At 40.4% G+C, this 20,583-nt stretch overlaps 1 protein-coding gene across 2 annotated transcripts in view; it reads right to left on the bottom strand.

Annotated features, from left to right (window-relative positions):
• fndc1 (fibronectin type III domain containing 1) overlaps positions 1-20,583 on the bottom strand; it is a 40,919-nt gene that overhangs the window by 12,252 nt on the left and 8,084 nt on the right. For both annotated transcript variants that reach the window (XM_056240054.1, XM_056240055.1), the window contains 11 exons: positions 18,644-18,853; positions 18,354-18,452; positions 18,124-18,244; positions 17,449-17,636; positions 16,275-16,382; positions 15,525-15,713; positions 13,211-15,427; positions 12,992-13,107; positions 12,412-12,523; positions 11,982-12,317; positions 5,208-5,372 (listed from right to left, as the gene is read on the bottom strand). In XM_056240054.1, the coding sequence (XP_056096029.1) occupies positions 5,208-5,372; positions 11,982-12,317; positions 12,412-12,523; positions 12,992-13,107; positions 13,211-15,427; positions 15,525-15,713; positions 16,275-16,382; positions 17,449-17,636; positions 18,124-18,244; positions 18,354-18,452; positions 18,644-18,853 (3,861 nt within the window). The remainder of the gene's footprint in view (positions 1-5,207; positions 5,373-11,981; positions 12,318-12,411; positions 12,524-12,991; positions 13,108-13,210; positions 15,428-15,524; positions 15,714-16,274; positions 16,383-17,448; positions 17,637-18,123; positions 18,245-18,353; positions 18,453-18,643; positions 18,854-20,583) is intronic.

Raw genomic sequence — 20,583 nt, 5'->3', positions numbered from 1 at the left:
ATAAATACCAATATTTGCTTTAATTGAAAGACATTATTGTTGCAAACAAAACTACTGATTAGACAATCGAAAACGTGGCTATAGAAGCCAATAAAATATTTAATTTTTAAAAAATATTTTATTGTTATATGTATGAGCTTAGATACTTACAATAGCAAAGTGAACTTCCCTACTGCAAGTGCAATACTGTAAAGTCATTGAGGGCAGAACTAAATTTGCCTGATCACTAGCCAAAGCTCCAGCTCAGCATAACCATTTCTGAAACTCATCTGGCAACTGGCACAGTCTCTGCATGCAAACTGGACCTGATACAATGTTCCAGAGCTAGGTGTATAGCTTGTGGAGATTTAAGTTCGGAAAGATGGAGTCTGTTGAACCTGATGTTGAAAGGCTATTACAGTCAGTCTTGGTAAAAACTTGAAAAAGCTTGACTAGAGTCAGGTAACATAGGTTGAATAGGATTGCATAATTTTTGTACTAATCCATTGCTGAGTGGAACACAATTGCATTATTTTATACAATTGCAATGTTTAAACAAATGTGAATTATTGTTTGAAACAATGTCCTAACAGCCTGTATCCTATATAACCTTTATCCTCATAACACACACACACACACACACACTGGGTCTTGGAGTATTTGGGAAGGAAGCCCAAACCCACAGACATTCAGCCATAATTTATAGAGCGGAGTCTAAATACTTTCACTCAGGCATTCTCAAATACTTCCTACAGAAGCTGCCCACATGAAACATCCTGAGAGCCTGTAAAGTCAATGGCCTCTAAAATTGCCTCTACCAACACATGATATGTGGTATTTGTTGCGGACATGAGGGTTGACAAGGTTAGTTACACTGTAGCCATAGCGGAGAGACCTCTAAAAGTAGAAGGTAAACTTAGAGTAACATGATCCAAATGGGGAGGGTAAAGGTAAAGACATATCTTTTGTTTTTTCCCTTTTTACAATACACTACCATTCAAAAGTGTGGGGTCAATAAAGACATTTTTCAGCAAGAATGCATTAAACTGATCAAAAATGACAGTAAAGACATATATGACATTACAAAAGTTTTCTATCTCAAATAAATGCTGTACTTTTGAACTTTAAATTAAATCAAAGAACCCTGAAAAAATGCATCAAGGTTTCCCCAAAAATATCAAGCATTCTGTTTTCAAACATTTGTGCACCAAATCAGCATATTAGAATGATTTCTGAAAGATCATGTCAGGCTGAAGACTGAAGTAATGATGCTGAAAATTCAGCTTAACAATCACAGGAATAAATTACACTTTAAAATAATAAAATAGAAAACAGTTATTATAAATTGTAATAATATTTTACAATATTACGGTTTACTGTATTTTTGATCAAATAAATGCAGCCTTGGTGAGCATAGACATCTTTCAAAAACTGTAAAAAAATATCTTACAGACCCCGAACTTTTAAACGATAGTGTACACATTTACTAGTAACTTCTTGATATGGCACAATTTTCAAATGTTAGCTTATTTTGTATGATAGACCCTTTACACTTGGCATAAACATTTGTGTCATATCTTGATATTTTTTAGCTGGATTGCATTCACACCTTCATTTCAATGTATTTTCAGTGTGACTGGATTGCATGATTCAAAATTGGATAAAGTAATCCTTTAGTAAAGGATGGTAATGGGTCTAGAAGCGAATAAATGAGGTGAAAAGTTTCAAAGCGCTCTCTATTGTGAGAGAAATTAGATTCCAAGTGTAATAGAGTGAAATCATTTGAATCGGGTGAGATAATCACAAGAGCGTGTGACTGTTGTCTTTTTCACACTGCGAGAGCAGAATAATGAAAAGAACTTGCAACACAGGACTTTAACGACTCAGTCTGTCAAAGTGACATGTTTATTTACAGCATAATCTCATTTATTACTTGTGTAGCTGAATGCGGATAATGAAAACATGTTTGCATTTACATCTTCATTAAATGTGGTCAAAATCTATCCCAGACACCTCAGGATGTAGTTTCGGTGATGCGATCACAATCCGATCAAACTGTGTTTTGTGTGTATTTATGTATATTTGGCATGGGAGTCAACTAAAAATGCATGTTAATGCTAGGTGTAAAAGCATACAAACACACAAATTGATTAGGCTTAAGGAACCAACAATTTTAGCAATGATACAAGTTGGGCAGCTGAAGAGTACGAGCCGAGACAGTGCACAACAGTAGAATATTTCAATTTCAATTTCAATTTCAAGCTTTATTTGTCATTGCATAAATACAGTGTATTAACACAACGAAATTCCAAGTGCTACTCCAGATCAGTGCTTTAGACAAAATACACACTAATAGATAAATATAACAGACAAACAAACACCCCCCATCCCTTTCTCCCCTCCCTCCCCGACAACACACACCCTCCCACACACATATGTGTACAATAGCAGCGGTTTCGACATAGCAGCAGGTTTCAGCATACAAGTTAGAATATTCGCAGATGAGATCATGTCTAGAGGCAATGTGGTTGGTCATGACAGGAGGATAGTGAGAGGAGGAATTACCTTTATTCCACAGGGTTATTGTTTGTTCAATGAACGTATGGCCCAGGGGAAAAAGCTCTTTGTTAATCTGGCAGTGCGTACTCTCATTGACCTATAGCGCCTGCCAGAGGGAAGCAGGTTGAACAGGTGGTGGGCAGGGTGGACAGTGTCTTTGAGAATAGATCTAGTCCGGTTGAGGCAGCGGGAGTTGGCAAGCTCTTCCAGGGAGGGAAGGGGGCAACCTATAGTCTTTTGGGCTGAACCTATGACCCTCTGCAGAGCCCTCCTGTCTGCCACCGAACATCCCGCATACCATACTATGATGCAATAAGTGAGTACATTTTCAATGATTGCCCGGTAAAAGGACACCAGCAGCTTCTGTTCAAGATGGTTTTTCCTGAGAATTCTCAGGAAGTGTAGTCGCTGTTGGGCCTTTTTTGTTATTGCTTTAGCGTTTATGAACCAAGAGAGGTCTTCAGAAATGTGTACTCCCAGAAATTTAAAAGATGAGACCCTTTCCACGCATTCGGCATTTAGATGGAGTGGAGCGTGGGCTGTGCTGTTTCGTCTGAAGTCTATGATGATCTCTTTGGTTTTTGTTGTATTCAACAGTAAGTTATTTGATGAGCACCAGTATGACAGTTGCTGGACCTCGTCTCTGTACTCTGTCTCATCCCCACCTGAGATTAGACCAACCACCGTGGTGTCATCTGCAAATTTTATGATAAGGTTGGAGGGGTGAGAAGGGGAGCAGTCAGATGTATAAAGAGTGTACAGGAGTGGGCTCAACACACAGCCTTGAGGGGAGCCAGTGCTGATTGTAAGGGGACAGGAGAGATGATGACCAAGTCTCACTTGTTGTGATCTGTTTGAGAGGAAGTCTTTTATCCAAGCACAGGTGGAGGGAGGGAGGTGTAAGCCCAAAAGTTTTTTAATCAGAATGTCCGGAATTATTGTATTAAAGGCTGAGCTGAAATCTATGAAGAGTAGTCTTACATAGCTGCCAGGGTGTTCGAGGTGACTCAACGTTGAGTGAAGGGTGATGGCAATAGCATCCTCAGTAGAGCGGTTTGCCCTATAGGCAAACTGGTGAGGGTCTAATGATGGTGGAAGGCAGGCCTTGATGTGCTGGGCAACTAGCCTTTCCAGGCACTTCATTACAAGTGATGTTAGTGCGATGGGCCTAAAGTCGTTCAGGCTTTTCCATGCTGATGTTTTTGGAACTGGAATGATGATGGCGGATTTCCAGCAAGATGGAACTATGGCTCGGGTCAGAGAGATGTTGAAGATCTTGGTGAAAATCCCCGTTAGTTGGTCTGCACAGGCCCTAAGTACTTTCCCTGGTACTCCGTCGGGTCCAGCCGCCTTCCTCGGGTTCACTTCCCTTAGTGCTCTCCTCACCTGATGTTCCTGGAGGGATAGTGAGGTGCAGGTGAAGGATGGGGGAGGAGTTGATGGACCATTCACCTCGAACCGGACAAAGAAACTGTTTAATTCCTCTGCCATTGTAACATCAGGGGGGTTAGATATGATGTTGTAGCCCTTGTAGTTTGAAATGTGTTGTAGTCCCTGCCACACTTGACGTGGGTTCTTGTCCACGATGTATCCCTCTATTTTCCTTTTGTATGTTGCCTTAGCAGCCCTAATGCCCTTCCTTAGATTAGCTCTAGCTGAGCTGTACTGTGCCCTGTCCCCTGACCTAAATGCTGTGTTACGATCCTTAATAAGGAGCCGCACTTCCCTTGTCATCCAGGGTTTCTGGTTTGGGAAAACCCTGATCTGTTTCGAGACGGTTGCATTTTCAATACAGAATGTAATGTAGGATAGGACAGTGTCTGTATGCTCCTCCACATCCTGGTTCTCAAATAGACTCCACTCTGTGGTTGAGAAGCAGTCTTGGAGCTGGAAGAGGGCATCCTCTGACCAGGTGTTAATCATTCTAATGGTGGGCTTATTTTTCCTGATGTGAGGGGTGTAGGCAGGTATGAGTGTTGAAAATAGTCCGTGATTGGAACACTACTTCGTACACCAATGCTGATCAGGTTCGTACGACTATATACACATTGTGCTTGGCAGAGTTCGCCATACATTTGCCACATAACACCTATTAAACATACTAAAAGCACCGAACGAGAGAGCTCAAAGCCGCTGCACTTGCGCGCGCCGCCATTTTGTACGAGCCGAGACAGTGCACAACAGTAGAATATATAGTGCAATGATAATCATAGAACCTTTGCAATCATTTTGGTTATGAATTAGGTATTCAAGTGCTTACAGAAGAGCTGTGTCTCTTTTTTGAAAGTTTTTATGAACTCAGCTGATTGAGTGAAGTTTGGAAAAGCATTCCACTACCGAGGGACAAGAAGTATTTGCATATAAATCCTACCTAAGGTCAGCTCTATGCACTATTTTATTTGCTGCTTACAACATCACCAAGGGAATGAGCTGCATTTGTAGGCCAGATAAGTTTCCTTCACATTCACCATTCAACTCTCCAGTGCCTCACATCTACAGGAAATGCTGTGGTTATTGGAAATAAATTAACTGTGAGTGGCCAGTTGTGTTTCCTGAGTGGTTCAATCTCAACATGGTATTGCTGAGTTTGAAACCAATAAGAAAATGGATTATAGCATTTTATACCAGAGTACTAACTGTTGTAGTATGTAGTAAAGCAAATATATTACCTGTGAACCGTTTCTTTCCAGCCACATCAAATTCAGAGGAAGGGGTGTTGTTAAAAGGCCTTGTCTCAAGAGTGGGAGCCAGTGTTGTAGGAGTCTGTGTTGTGGGAGCCAGTGTTGTGGTGGGAAGTGGGACTGGGATTGTGGTGGTCTCCACAAAAAAATCATCTGTAAGATAGAGTTGCAATCAAAAACAGGAAGAGTAAAAGTCCACAGGATCCAACCTCACAATGGCCCAAAAGTATTTGGATGCCTATGTATTAAATTATAAAATATTAAGCCAAATAAATGTCATTTGGCTTAATATTTTGTAATTTAATACATAGGTATCCAAATACTTGTGGACTTTTTTTTAAAGTAATGCCATTTTAAGTGTCAAAAAATGTCCAATTACTTTTTCTTTTTCTTTTGTAGTTAGCACAGCACTTTATTCAATGTTGGTTTAAAAGTTAAGTTAATGTTATTGCTCTGTTAGAGTAGTGAGAATGTGACCGCACTATTCTTTATGGTTAATATACTCTAGCCCAGGGATTCCTGTCGCAATGAGGAGATTACTATTGGGACAAGCCAAGTAATTATTAAAACTGTATGTAAACAAGCCTGTCCCTGAATGCAACTTGGCAACATTGGCTGTCTTGTGTTCAAACCAGCCGAATTACATAACAAATGATTATACAACACAAGAAGATCTAAGTTCCAAGTTTGAGCATATTGAATCATACAGATCTTCGCTTTGCACCTTATAAAGCCACTTAGTATGGAAAAATGAAGAAAAAATATAGCTGCAAGCAGCAATTAACGGGGTTCAAGCCATTTAAGGCCTTAAAGCGCAAGACATTACATATTATACAACAAGCCTGTAAACACCTAAATCATTGACGAAAAATACCTTTTTTCTGCAATTTCAGGACATATTGTTTTTGAAACCTTTATATTATAACTGTTATAGCACCACCTATAGCCCAATATCCATAAACGTTTGCATGCTTGTTAAGAATCATATTTTGCATATGCTTACATAATTTTGTGAAGTTCTGAGTTTTCGTTTAGAAACTATAGGCTTTTGTGTACAATTGGCTAAGCCCATCTCTGAATGACCCTAGCTATCCAAAGGGTAAAGCTAAGGTAAAACATTTTTTTGGATTTGATTGATAGCAGTGGTTAGCCTGGATGCCAGCCCGAACCCCGCCCACAACATTTTTTGGTAGGGAAGTTCGGTCTGGACTCGATCCATTGAGGAGTAATTATGATCGGTTCAGAATTAGTCGGGCCAATCAAATTGCCAGGGCGGGCTTTATACGATGATGGACAGATGATCTGCAGTTACGTAATCATCACGTTATCAAAGAGCGCTTCGGTTGAACTGGTTTCCCTCAGAGATGACTGCAGCTGGAGAATTGAGATGTATAGATTCCGCTTTTGCGTCTGTAGTAAAAGAAATCGACAGCGCATTCATTATAAAAGACGAACAGACAAATTGAGCGTCAGTGTCAGTTCTGGCAGGCCAGGTAGTCAAGCCGCTGCTTATGCTATTTGCTATCAACACTGTCCCGTCAGCTGATCTGCTCCAGCTGAGCCGCATTAGCTGGTTAACTCCCCTCGCTGTTCAATGGCCAAAGCTCAAACAAGGCGCCCTATTTAAAGCTCATTCACCTTGCTCATACATGCTTGCTGCTCGCTCTGCTGGCTCGCTGCTCGCTTCTGCTGGCTCGCTGCTCGCTTCTGCTGCAAATATTGACACAGGACTCGACGTGATTCATTCTCCATTCATCTCTGAAAATCTTCACGAAGCTAAGTTCCTTTTTTCATTGCTAAAAGCTATCAGTGTGTTGGCAACATGCTTCTTGTTAATGCTATCAGTGTGTTGGCAACATGCTTCTTGTTAATGCTATCCGTGTGGCATTTGGGCTATCTAACTAGTAGGGATGGGAATCGAAAACCGGTTCCACTCGAGAACCGGTTCTAAATTTTACGATCCATCGATATTGTATGCCCTCGACGTTAACGAGTCCTCTTATCGATGCTCCTGCTCTGTCCCTTTTGTCCTTTATCAAGCACCATAGCACCGCGTCCAAAGCTAATCTTTGTCCTGCAAAGTCTTATTTGATCAGTGAGTAAAATGGTCTCTCTCTGGTAATGTAGATGAACCGCTGCGCTTGTGACAGGGCGCATGTTAAACTGATCGAGCAGAGAGAGAGAGAGAGAGAGAGAGAGAGCGAGAGAGCCTCGGTCGCGCGCACGCACTCTCTCTCTTCGGAGCAAGGCGAAAGTAGGCTTCACCGTCTCAAAACTAAGCGCTGTCTTCCTCTCTCCCTCGCACATATTAATCAAAATAAACGACACGATGGTAAGGTAGGGAGACTAAAGTTTTTTGTGGAGCATTCGGAGATTTGTTTTTCCTGAATTGCCGCTGGGTGTGAATTGTGCTAAAATACGTTGCCTTATCTTCTCTGAAAAGTGTTCCGCACATTCAGCTGACATAATCACACTTCAAATAAACGAAAAAAACGATCCAGTGATGAAATGTTTTCTGTGATGACACACATCTTGTGGGATGTCCCAACTGCCGGGATAATCACACAACGAGCAGACGTCCGATAATGACACGTCCAATTCGCGAACTAATTACTCATTTGAACCGATTCGTTTTAATGAATGGTTAAAACAACTGATCTTTCCAACACTGAACTCACGGGGCGTTTAATCGGTGTATAACTAATCGGTAACACTTTACAAATAAGGTTCCATTTATTACATAAAAAGTACAGTTTGCTTAGTCAAGTGTAAGCTTTAAAACAAATAAAACAACTTGTTTTTTCCCCCGAAAAAGACTACTTTTTCCCTCACAGTGCTATCAGGAATCGATAAGAGAATCGTTAAAGAATTGGATCGATAAGCAGAATCGTTAGTGGCATTGATATTGATAAAATCTTATCAATTCCCATCCCTACTAACTAGTCGTTTTCATAAAAATGCTTATGCGATCATATTGGCTACGTGCGTTATCTGTTGTCATTGGCAACTGATCGCGTTGCTCACGCTGGCTTTTACCACTATGCAGCGCAGATTCAAACAGCTTGCTGTGATAGGAATTAACTTCTGCGGACTGCCTCCGGACCGTTTACAGCTCATTTTTACGCATTGTGCAACAACTACGGCGGCGACACTCGCTCCGGTTTAACCCTTTAAGCTATGGGGCGGTGGTTTCTGCTGCTTACGAACGATACCTCCGTCCCGATGTTCGGGATATTCTTGACAACCAGAAGCCATGAGCTCAAGTCTCTGATTTGTTTCGTTAATAAAACACATTTGATCATTATTTTGCTCGCGCTCTGCTCAGTTAACGCCCCTGAATGCGCTATCAGCTGTTAATTTATTCATCTAGCTCGTTCTCAGAGGTGGATTAGTCATCTATCCATAGAGCTTACACTGTAGACTGTCAAACAGTTTAAATACAGATAATCTAGGTAACAGCATGTTTTAGCTATTGCGGTCTTGATTAGTCATTTCAGTAATTAATTAATATTTTACTATTATAAATCGCTAAATTAGGGCGGCTCAGTCGACACCGTTCGAGACACTCAATTTTGTTTTGGGGGGAATTAGCTCATGTGGTTAAATAATCATCCTCTGTATCACAGAGGAATGCCAGGTGTGGTTTTGTTTGGGGGGATATTCTAGCTCTCACAGTCTAAAACTGTGTGAGCGTTCCCTAATGCTGCTGCTGCTGTCCTCTGACTCTCTGCTATTTCATGGTGCTCATGAAAGGTCAGAGGACTCCCTGAACAGAGCCATACCGCCAAATTTCAATTCAGGAACATCAACCTGTTTGCAATCTATTCAAATAATTCTTAACTATTTTGTCTGTGTTCTTGACTTTATGGACCTGACAGAAATTGAGCGTCAGCGTCAGTTCTGGCAGGCCAGGTAGTCAAGCCGCTGCTTATGCTATTTGCTATCAACACTGTCCCGTCAGCTGATCTGCTCCAGCTGAGCCGCATTAGCTGGTTAACTCCCCTCGCTGTTCAATGGCCAAAGCTCAAACAAGGCGCCCTATTTAAAGCTCATTCACCTTGCTCATACATGCTTGCTGCTCGCTCTACTGGCTCGCTGCTCGCTTCTGCTGGCTCGCTGCTCGCTTCTGCTGCCCGCCACCTCCCCAGCTCCTCCTTATGCATAACGTGGCATTTGCTATGTCATGTTGCCTGCTCTGTTCACAGGGGGATATTCTAGCTCTCACAGTCTAAAACTGTGTGAGCGTTCCCTAATGCTGCTGCTGCTGTCCTCTGACTCTCTGCTATTTCATGGTGCTCATGAAAGGTCAGAGGACTCCCTGAACAGAGCCATACCGCCAAATTTCAATTCAGGAACATCAACCTGTTTGCAATCTATTCAAATAATTCTTAATTATTTTGTCTGTGTGTTCTTGACTTTATGGACCTGACAGAACTGCAATCAAGGCATTTGTCGATCGGAAAGATGTGTTTGCCGTCCTTCCTACGGGATTCGGCAAAAGTTTAATTTATCAGCTGGCTCCGATGGTCACTAAGAAGATGGGACGCAATGAAAACCCTGTGGTTGTTGTGGTTTCTCCTTTGGTCGCACTCATGGAGGACCAAGTAAAAGAAGCAACACTCATTATTTTACTACTTCTTCCAGCGTGCGTGTAGTTGAGTTCTGTTGACAACTTTGGTAGCTCATAAAAAAAAACACTAACTGCGTTGCTCTGATTGGTTGTAGGTCTATCCAATTGAGTGCAGAGTTTTTTTTTCCTGGTTCGGTTAAGACACGCCTCATAATCAAAGCCCTATAGAGCAGTATCAGACTCACATTCTGACTAGAATATGAGTATGACGAAGTCAAGCTAAGCAGTGGTCCTACAGGCAAAGTTGTTCAGAACGAGGTATGAATATCGTGTGCATGTGTAAAAAAATCACATAATATACAATAATTTACGCGCTTGAAAAACGCAATGGCGTTACGGCGCCCCCGATGGCCGAATTCTTTCATATTTCTCACAGACCTCTAGGGCCATGAGTCAAACAGGCCCAGGGAGTTTTGTTCAGTTTCCCAACCCTGTTCCTGAAGGCACACCAACAGTGCACATTTTGGATGACTCCTGACCCATATATCTCTGGTCTTGAAGTCTCTACTAATGAGCTGATGAGTTGAATCAGGTGTGTTTGATTAGGAAGAAAGAGATTTGTAGTGTTAGTGTGCTTCCAGGAACAGGGTTGGGAAACACTAATATGAAGGAGGTCGCACACCGGACGAGAAGCGCAGCGTCGCGTCTAGGACAACACAAGGTGTAGCACACCTGAAATAAACTTTCTCAGTTTAAACTTTCTCAGTTTATGGACAGCAATATTGTTATATTTAAGGACATTATGAAATTAAGATAATGTCTGTACTATGTTATGATTGTACTGTACCATTAAATGGAATCGTTGCTGAGTCTGCAGTCTAAACACTTTACCTCGGGGCGTGCGTTAACTGAATTAATTGAGAATCTCACATGAAAATCCGATAACATCAGCAATTTTCATCCACACAGCTGATTTCTGTATATGAATGTAAAACTAAATGCATCTTGCAGCACAGGGTGAAGTCAGTATGTACATTAACAACGATTTGAGACAAATATAATGTCAATTTAATATAAACTATGTAAATGGCGTGAGGAGGATTTTGAACAGGGTCCTGAGCCGTAGCTGCGCTTCCCATCCGGTGTGCGACCCCCTTAAGACACTTCAGTCTGCGACTAAAGGTTTAGTAGTTATGAGCGATTTTGTACTTTTGATCGCTGTAGCGCCATCTTCAGGTCGATTGGGGTGAGCCTTTGTTATGTTGTAGATGGGGTGGGTACTACCATCCCTCAAAGTTTTAAGTCTCAACGACTTACGGTTTGGTCTGCCTGATCACTTTCAGTATCAACAACAACATCATCTTCATCAGTATCAACAACATCATCAGATACCATGCTGATTTAGCTCACATTCAGAAAGAAATGTCAGGCTTCTTAAATTTTCTCAATTTCTTCAAATTTCACCAACTTTGAGTGCAATGCCCACATCTCAAAATCCAACCAACAACCAATTATTAGAAAGAACCAAGACCCAGTCCTACATTTTTTTTCTTTTTCAATAAACAGTTACACTCTCCCGACTTTCCTCCCGAAACCAAAAGTCTGCTGTCTCCATACCAGTTCCTTAAATGGACAGTGTATAAATTCTGCCAATAGCGTCACCAACTAGAAATGCAAAAATTATTAAACAGAATGTTTACACTACCAATTATCAACAGATAATCCCTCGCTAAACTGATGTCAGTGGTTGGGCCAATGTTGCTATGTCAGACTGATCAGGAAGTTCAAACAAACACACCAAGTGTGTACACTTTTAGGAGGAAATCAACCTTTGAAATGACAGTTTTCTACAAAGGAATTTCTCCAAAAACTCTGGTCACAGGCAGATTCAAAGCATAGCAGAGGTTATTCAGGCATAAGAGGATATCCTTTGAGGTTTACTGTGTACATCCTAACTCACATTATCCTTGGAATACTGATTCTAAATTACAGGGGATCAGGTCTTGTGGGTACTAACTACATGCCTGTGACAAGACTCATTTTATAAGAGCCAACTTTAGTCACAAACTGGGCCAAACACGTTTCTGTCCCATCTTAAGAGTATCTTTTGCATCATTTTTGCATTGACGCACATTACACCATTATGGGATGGACATTATGAGTTTTGTGTGGCTGCAAAGAGTTCATCTCACCTTCAGAGTAGCAGTTAAGTATTCCATCAGCATCCATTATTGGGAAACCATTCTTATCCAGTCGGGAATAAAGTCCAGGTGGACATGTAGGCTCAGCAGCTAATGTTGACGGCTCCAATGTTTCTGTTACCATTTGTGTTGTTGTAGGTTCTGTTGTTGTTGTTGTAGTTGTTTTAGTTGTGGTTGTAGTCCTGGGTTTAGGGCGGTCCAAGCCCACAATGGGTTTTCCTCCAACAGTAAGATACTTGTCACTTGGATTAATCACAGGTCGACTGTCCCTTCCATGACCAAATAATGCTAATCCTTCCTGGTTTACAAGTGGGCTGCCCTGGTCATCTAATATAGCAAAAAGAGATAAAAGTCAGTTTAAAACATGCTGCTCATTTCTGTAGTTTTCTATAGTATTAAATTAAAATGGTAATCCACTCACCAAAGATAGTCTTGCCATCCTCTCCAAGAATAACTTTTCTGGGTCTTCCCCTTGAATCTTGAAGGACTCTCCCGTTTTCATTCATCAGGACACCCTTATCCAGATCTACTATCTAAAAGAGTGAATGAAACTTTATGAAGGAGAAAAATCTTTCTTTAACAAAAAATGAGGCAACAGTCAAACAGTCCTGCTTGAATAAGTGTCCCTAAGGTTCCCTGTCTGTGGAGTTTCCATGCCTAGAGAGACATGTCTATTCACATGACTGTCTTTGCTTACGTTAAAGATAATTTTGTTTGGACTGCAGTACCCTCTGATTGATTATTGTATCCATACAACAGACGTAACAGAAGTCATGGAAATGGGTAGTTACATTCTAGGGTCACTATCAGGGCTACAATCCTGCCATGGCTCACTTTATGCTAAATCTTTCATGGTTTATAAACTGGAAAATGAAAAGAAGTGCATAACATAAATTTGCCAGTAGTAAATAAACTAATATCATTTATTACACATTTTTATGGATTTTAAGTTATTCAGGGCTGCCAAATTTAGCAATAATTAACGCTGCAAGTAAACACACCCATTTCGTTCCATCAGGACCTGTGATATGTCGGACTCCATTTGGTTTTACATTTTCATCAGATGTTGAGGATACTCTGCCATTTGCAGCTGTCAGATTCGGCCGTCCATTTTTGCCTGAACATGGAAATGTGTAGAAATGAGTAAACGTGTACTTATGCACACACTGGAATTGTTGTACTTACAGCATGCGCATCCTTGCAGACAACATAATGTTTACCTTTTCCATAACTTGGCTTGTAGCCATTGGCTGGAGTGTTTTCCTTAGAAACTGACCGCAGCCTCGATCCCATCACTGGATTCCGAGACTCAGGAGATATATTCCCAATAGAGCTTTCACCAGCAGACAGCCCATGAGAAGAGCGAGAAACTGAACCTGGGGTGAGCCTAACATTAGTATTACTCCCGACAGTTGTGTCACGATCTGAGATAAGTGGTGACTCTGCTGGACTGTTTTGAGAGGAGGCAGGTGATGATGCCGAAGAGGAGGATGATGTCACCAGTGTGGAAGCAGAGCCAAATCTTCTGTGTTGTACTGGGTACAACCTATTAGGAAGCCGTGACCCTTTCAGACGACTTGCTACCACAGGTGAGCGGACCCGACCATTAGAAGCCAAAATAGGGACTCTTTGGGGAACTGTAGGAAGTGACTTTGAACTGGTATTGGTACTACTTTGTTCCCTATCCACACTTTCATTCTCAAAGTTCTGGACATGTCTCTGATGTTCACTCACAACTGTTGTTGTCGTTTTAGATGCTGCAGTTGAGACAGCATCTTTGGTTTGACTCTCCAAGGTCTCTTTGCTTCCCTCATAAAGATAATCATCTTCATGTTCATTGCTAATTTTTACAGCTTCATTACTACTGGGATTGTTGGAACTTATTGCAATATTTGTTTCTCTATTTAGCACACTAGGTTTATTTGAGACAGGATTAATCTGATGCTTTGAAGGGACTGTTGTGGGTGAAACTTTGGTTTTATCACTAGTGTCCTGAGAGCTCACAGCAGTAGAACGAGAAGGAAATCCTTTAATAATCGGCCTTCCTGCACCTATAGATGAGGCAGTCCTACTCCACGGTATTCTGCCATCTTGTCTGCGACTCCCTATAACTTTCCTAGAATTTCGGTTTGGTAATGAAAAGGGTGAACTTCGTCCTGTTGTAGAAGGGTTAGTCCTTGAAGGAGAATGGGAAGTAGAACCATAACTATCACTCTTTTCTTCTTTATCATAATTTTCCTTTTGTTCCGGGTGTTCCTCTTTAGTTGTATCAGTAAGGCTTTTTTTGGTTTCTTCAATGGCAGTTGGTTGTTCATCCTTTGTTGTGTCTAGCTCCGTGTTTTTTTGGTTGGTATCAAGCTGCTTTGTTGTATCGTGATTGTTTGTCCTGGTTCCTGTTTGCAGTGTGGATTGTGAAGAAGCAGATGATGACGAATCAGGTTTGTGCTTTTCTGTTTGAAGTCTCTGAGCTCTAGTTGAAATTCCAACTCTTCTTCCATTAGGGTACATAGCACCAGATCCTAAATTTGTGACTCGACCTGACGTGAAGGAAATCCTTCTTGTACCTGAAGATGATGATGATGGTAAGGATGATGATGGAGAAGATACTGAAGAAGATGAAGTGGAAGAAGAGGATGATGAAGATGATGCTGTGGAGGAAGTTGGAGAAGAAGAGATGGATAAGGATGATTCTGATTCTTTCGCTGGTTCAGGCCTGGTTTCCTGAGGTGAGATCACAGAAGGCGTCCTATCAGTGACACTTATCTGGTTGTACGAGTTCTTTCCTTCAGGATAGGAGACTGCTGTCAGGTCCTTTCTTGTAGCTGCAGATTCTTGGTTTTGCGACGAGCTCGAAGAATCTTCACTCCGCATCCTTGATCGAGAACCATGTGTTCGAGAATAAGGCCTTCTTAATCTGCTTATATCAACAATTGATGATGTGCGAGGGGTCCAAGAAGGACGTTTGTCTTCAGATGTTTTATGAACAGAGTCTGACTTATTGGGTTTTGATTCTTTAGTGTCAGATGAGTATTTTGAATGTTCCTCTGTTTGTGGTGACACATTGTTACTGCTCTCTGGTTTTGTGTCCCCACCCTCATTTGCTCTGATCTCCTCTTTTGTTGGACTGTCTGTTGGCTTCTCTTCCTCATCTATATTTCCTTCTCTAACTTTGGTATTAGTTGAAGATGAATGTGAGTTTGACCTTGAGCTAGAGCCTCCGCTTCTGACAGAACCCCTTACAGAGGATAAGATGCTGTGATAGGACCTTGTCTGAGAAAGAGGGCGCCCCCGCCTATTGGTGGTTGGAGTTGTGGTTTGAGTATCAGACTCTTCCATCTCATCTGGCTCCTGATTGTCTGATTCATTGTTGGATGATGTCTTGGAGGTACTTTGACTCGTCCTGTGGCTATCCGTGTTCCTTAAGTGAGTAGTGCTGGCTGGAGACAAAATTGAGATACCAGTCTTAATCAAGTTTCTGTAAAGCTGCTAGTGTAGTAATGTTTATTGGGGAAAACATCTGTTGGGAATACTTACATGCAGGCATTGAAATAATAATGGCTTTAGTCTGTGGTCCTTGTCCCTTCCTATTGACTCCACGGATTTTGAAGATATAGCGGTCACCTGGCGTAAGTCCATCTATGGTAGCAGAGGTGGTGGTGCCACGGTATGTAACTGACTTTGCGCCAAATGGTTTCATAGCAGGAGCATAGGAAAGGATGTACTCTGGAAGTAGATGTCAAATCAATCAGTACGGTCAATTTAATTTGGATACCATAGCTGAATATTTTCCAATGAACACTGGGAATACCCAAGACTGAATCAATAAATCTAGGCCAAGGATAACACAGTAAAGAGGAAAGTTCCTTCAGCATGAACAGAGAACATTTGTGTTTTCCACATGTACATTTGTATTGGTTTAGCTTTTGAGACTGGTGCTCTGCACGCCTGCTGGAGAAATTGTGATGCTGAAGAGGCTTATCATTCCCATATATTTTGGCAATGCCCAAAGTGGTTTCAGGGAAGACATATGGTCAACTATTAGTAATGTTTTGCTCTCCAAATGCCAAAGTCATTTTCTGTTCTTTATTTAGAGCATATTCCAAAACTAATAGAAAGAGCTGACAGATATCTGTATAAAATATTATCAGTGTTAAAACACTTTCTCCTATCCCAGCTAAATATGCAGATACAACTGTATGAAATGAGTAATGCCCGGTGCACTACACAATAAACAAATAAAAAATATGGAACTTGTTGAATTGATAGCCTACCCTGTGGTCTTACCTCTTATTCGCCCATTAGTTTGCTCAGGTGGATCCCAGGTTGCTGTGACAGCAGTACCTTTTCCTCTAAGTGGTTTTACTTCAAAATTTTCTGGAGGGCCAGAGGGAGCTGTATAGACAAAGGTGGCAGAAAATAAAAACAGAAATGACAATCAAATTAATATACAAGCATAGAGCACTGTGCATTCTCTTTAACTTAACTCTTTTTTTCTGCCTGGATATTTTCAGATGGAAACAAAAGACAGCTTTACGTTTTCCAGAGGAATGAGGTCATTCTGATCACTCCAAACAAAAATTCCAAACAGGCAGTAAACAGTGACATTACAATGAACTAGGCGGTTAGATCATGCTTACATGGTTTAAAAAACTAAGGCAAGATTGTCTTGGGTTTTGTGTGTGCATTTTTATGGGGGTACAATGCAATACAAACAATGTAGTAATTTCTGTATAGAATACTTTAATTTCCAGAACACTTTTAAGATTTTTTTCAATCTGACACTGACCTTTTTAGTTTGCAGAAAATTATATCTATAATAATAAATACTATCAGAATTTAGCTGCTCAACAATGCAAACTAAGTCAAGTCAAGTCAAGTCACATTTATTTATACAGCGCTTTTTACAATGCAGATTGTTTCAAAGCAGCTTTACAGAGATAACAGGAAAATATTGCAAAAAAGTTTGTTTCCAGAAGAAAATAGCGTCACAGTCCAGCTTAAGTAAGTTCAGTGATGTTTCATTTTTGTTTTAAAAAAGTTATTTAGTTCATTTATATATCTATATATATATATATATAGCTGCTCTGGAGTAAACCGTGATGTCATCGTCCAGCTCAGTTCAGTTCTTGTATAATAGTGTCAATGCAGGCAGATCAATATTATTGTTGAATTTTAAATTAAATGTTAAATTTAATGTCCCAAACTAAGCAAGCCAAGCCAATGGTAAAAAGGCGACATTGGCAAGGAACCAGAACTCCATCAGGTGGCAGAATGGAGAAAAAAACCTTGATAGAACCCAGGCTCAGTCAGGGGGCCAGTTCTCCTCTGGCCAATGAACGAACAGTGTATGATTATGATTCAGGCAGCATTATAGGTCAGAAGTCAGATTGGTTTGGATCAATCAGAATAAGCAAAACATCTGTGTTAAAGATCAGGAAGCAATGAAGCATAAACAAACCTGATTCAGGGGTTCTCTGGAACACAGATGCACTCCATTTTCCCTTCTGATCTCCTTGTGAGATACAAATAGAAAACTCGTACATGCTGTCCGCAGAAAGAGTTTCAATCATGAGACGTCTCTGAGTGGTGTCCTTGTATTCCCATCGTGCAGATTCTCCTTTTTCTCTGTATTTCACTGTGTAATACCTGCACACATATTAGTTCTATAGCTGAAATATAGCCTTCATATATATATATATATATATATAGATATAGTCCAAAGGTTCCAAAAAATGCTGTTCTTTTGAACTTTCTATTCATCAAAGGATTCTGAAAAAAATCCAAGTTTCCACAAAGTTGTAAGTAGCAGAACAGTTTTCAACGTAATAATAATATGTCTTTCTTGGGCACCACATCAGCATATTAGAAGGATTTTTGAAGGATTATGTGACACTGAAGAGTGAAGACTGGAGTAATGGCTGCAAAAATTCAGCTTTGCCATCACAGGTGTAAATGATATTTTAGAGTAGAAAACATTAATTTGAAATTATAATACTATTTCACAATATTACTCTATTTTTGATCAAAGCAGCCTTGGTGAGCATAAGAGACTTATTTCCTTATTTACGGTAGTTTATGCAGTGCAGCCCACATACCACTTGGCACACCATGCAAAAAAAAAAAAACTTTTTACCTAGACCCCCCTGGTATTTCCTTCTTCTTCTCAACAAGTGGATCAACCCATGTGATAAGGACAGACTGAGGAGACAATACTCTAACTGTGATGTCCTCTACTTCATCCACAACCGCTGGCTCTAACATACAGGCATAAAAAAGGGTATAACAAAGAAAGAATATTAGGTTTGCGTGTGCTAAAATATTGAATATGGATTGCTGGTTAGCACCACTATGATGTGTGATTACCTGTGGTCACTTTTTTACTCGAGGTGGCCGTGTTGATGGGTGCACTTCTCCCCTGGGCTCTGGGTGCCTGCAGTGATACCACATAGACGGACTCAGATGCTACGAACAGAAGGGGGATACCAGATACGGCCACGTATCATTACACATTACCTGCAATGAGATATACTGAAGACATGCAATCTGAGTTGTTTACAAATATTTGAGCTTAGATCTAAAGGCATACAGTATGCATATCTAAAACACAATTTAACAGCTTGAAATTCCTATTAGCCACCTTCAAACATCCTTACCCAGTTTGGGCTTGTTACCATTGCGCTGGTCTGCTTGGTGCTGGCTGAGGTCCACTCTGTGTTTGTTTTGGGCTCGGAGAGCGAGGTGTCCTCCTTGATGAGGGGGCTCTGGTCCTGAGGATGACTGAGGGGCCCTCTGCTGTCCTAGTGCCGTCCTCTGAGTTGGGGGCCGTGCCTTAATCTGTGATGAAGTTATAGACACCATCCTGTCTAATTAAAGAGAGACAGAACAAATAATATTGGCATTGGAGTTTAAAAATCACTGAGATTCTGTCTTCAAAGAAATATAATCTTTGTCCTTATATTCTTATCGTAATTTTATGCTGTATTGCACTTGTGGCCAACTTCTGTTGTTTTAAATGTGCTTTAGAAATTGATCAGCCCTGAATTGACTTGACTTTAATAGAAATGACTTCATTGTGATAATACTGTACTATGTTACATTATCAAACATAGTGGGGTCCGTAAAGTCTAGATTCAAAATCTAATTTAAACATGGAAATAAACAAAGTTTTAGGATTTTGAAAAAAATGCAAAACAAAGAAATGTTATGATATAAAAGGATGTTAACACCTTTGTTTAAAAAGCTCAAATTTCCTTGCTTACACTGAAGCACACATAATATAATTTGTAAAGCAAAAAGCTGTATTAAATTAGAAAGAAAAGAATAATTGAAGTATTTTCACAAGTGGTCTCACACCTTTAAATCCCGCTGTACTTCACAGAGGACGACTCATGTTTGCAATCTTTCATAAAACAAACAACATTGGGAAATACTTGTGGAGACACGTGGAGATTTGCTAAAGTGAGTACAGTTACAGGGCCACACAGTTTACAGTCATGTGCAATCTCACTTCCTCTCTTATTGCTTTACTGTAATCCCCCATCTGACAGGACTTGGCAGGCGAATGAGACAGTCAGACAGTCTTCCTCCTCTCTTTCCTTCAACACACTTCTTCACGCGCATCTCTCTGTCTCTCCCTCTGGTGTACAGTACATCCCTGAGAGTGTAATGAAAAACAGCCCCTCTTTCTCCATCAGTCTGTAATTTTTCGCTTCTTTAATCATTCTCAGATGATCGGTTGTAGTCACATTTCCTCATTAGAGTCAGTGTGTAATTTAAAGTTTGATTGTGACAGTTCAAACAGTGTAGCATTAAAAAGTTCAGTAATCAAGTCTTCATCTTTATAGAAAATGGGGTGAAATTAAGGTATCAATTATATTTCTCAGCTATTTGATAAAAAAAAAAATTTGCTTTAAATTATTTTAGTACCTCAATTTAGCTTCAAGCTTTCTAAGAAACATTGTTCCAGGGAATGTAAAAATAATATATGCCTTAGCAACAAAACGAACGTTGCCATAATATCATAATACTGATTGTTAATAATATTATTAATAATCCATACTAGGGGCGTCTGCCATCTTGCAACGGTTTGCGTGTCGCAGATTCTGGTTGTGAAACCGCCAAGATTTAAATTCCCAAAAAATGGGATAACCATGTATGCATATGCATAATATGTATGCAATGAACAGCCATTAGGGATGTCTGTAATCGCTGATGTCGTCACTAGTACTGCTCTTCTTCTACTTCACTTCCCTCGCTTTTAAGCTTCACTACTGCCACCTAGTGATATGGCATGCATACAGATCGTATTACATATGATGCCTTAACTCCTCCTGTTTGTTTTCCTCAATTTTTTAAGTATTTTAATTATAAAAATAGATTATAAGTAAATTTTAGGGTTGGCGGGTAGGTGTTTTGTAGTAGGCTACTGCGAGACGCAGTCAGACACACTTGGAGAACTTAGCTAGTTTCATAAAAGCTCCAAACCACAGGTTTGAAACTAAAGATTCGTAATTGTTTCAAAGTTTCATGAAAGCACCCAACTTCAGGTAATTTTGAGTATTGAAGAATGAGATTAAAAGGGAGAAAAAAGGAG

Source organism: Rhinichthys klamathensis, unplaced genomic scaffold, assembly GCF_029890125.1.
Source record: "Rhinichthys klamathensis goyatoka isolate OS25496 unplaced genomic scaffold, OSU_Roscu_1.1 h1tg000579l_1, whole genome shotgun sequence".
Taxonomy (NCBI): domain Eukaryota; kingdom Metazoa; phylum Chordata; class Actinopteri; order Cypriniformes; family Leuciscidae; genus Rhinichthys; species Rhinichthys klamathensis.
The sequence above is the reverse complement of the archived record's forward strand: the minus strand, read 5'-3'. Positions and strand labels throughout refer to the sequence as shown.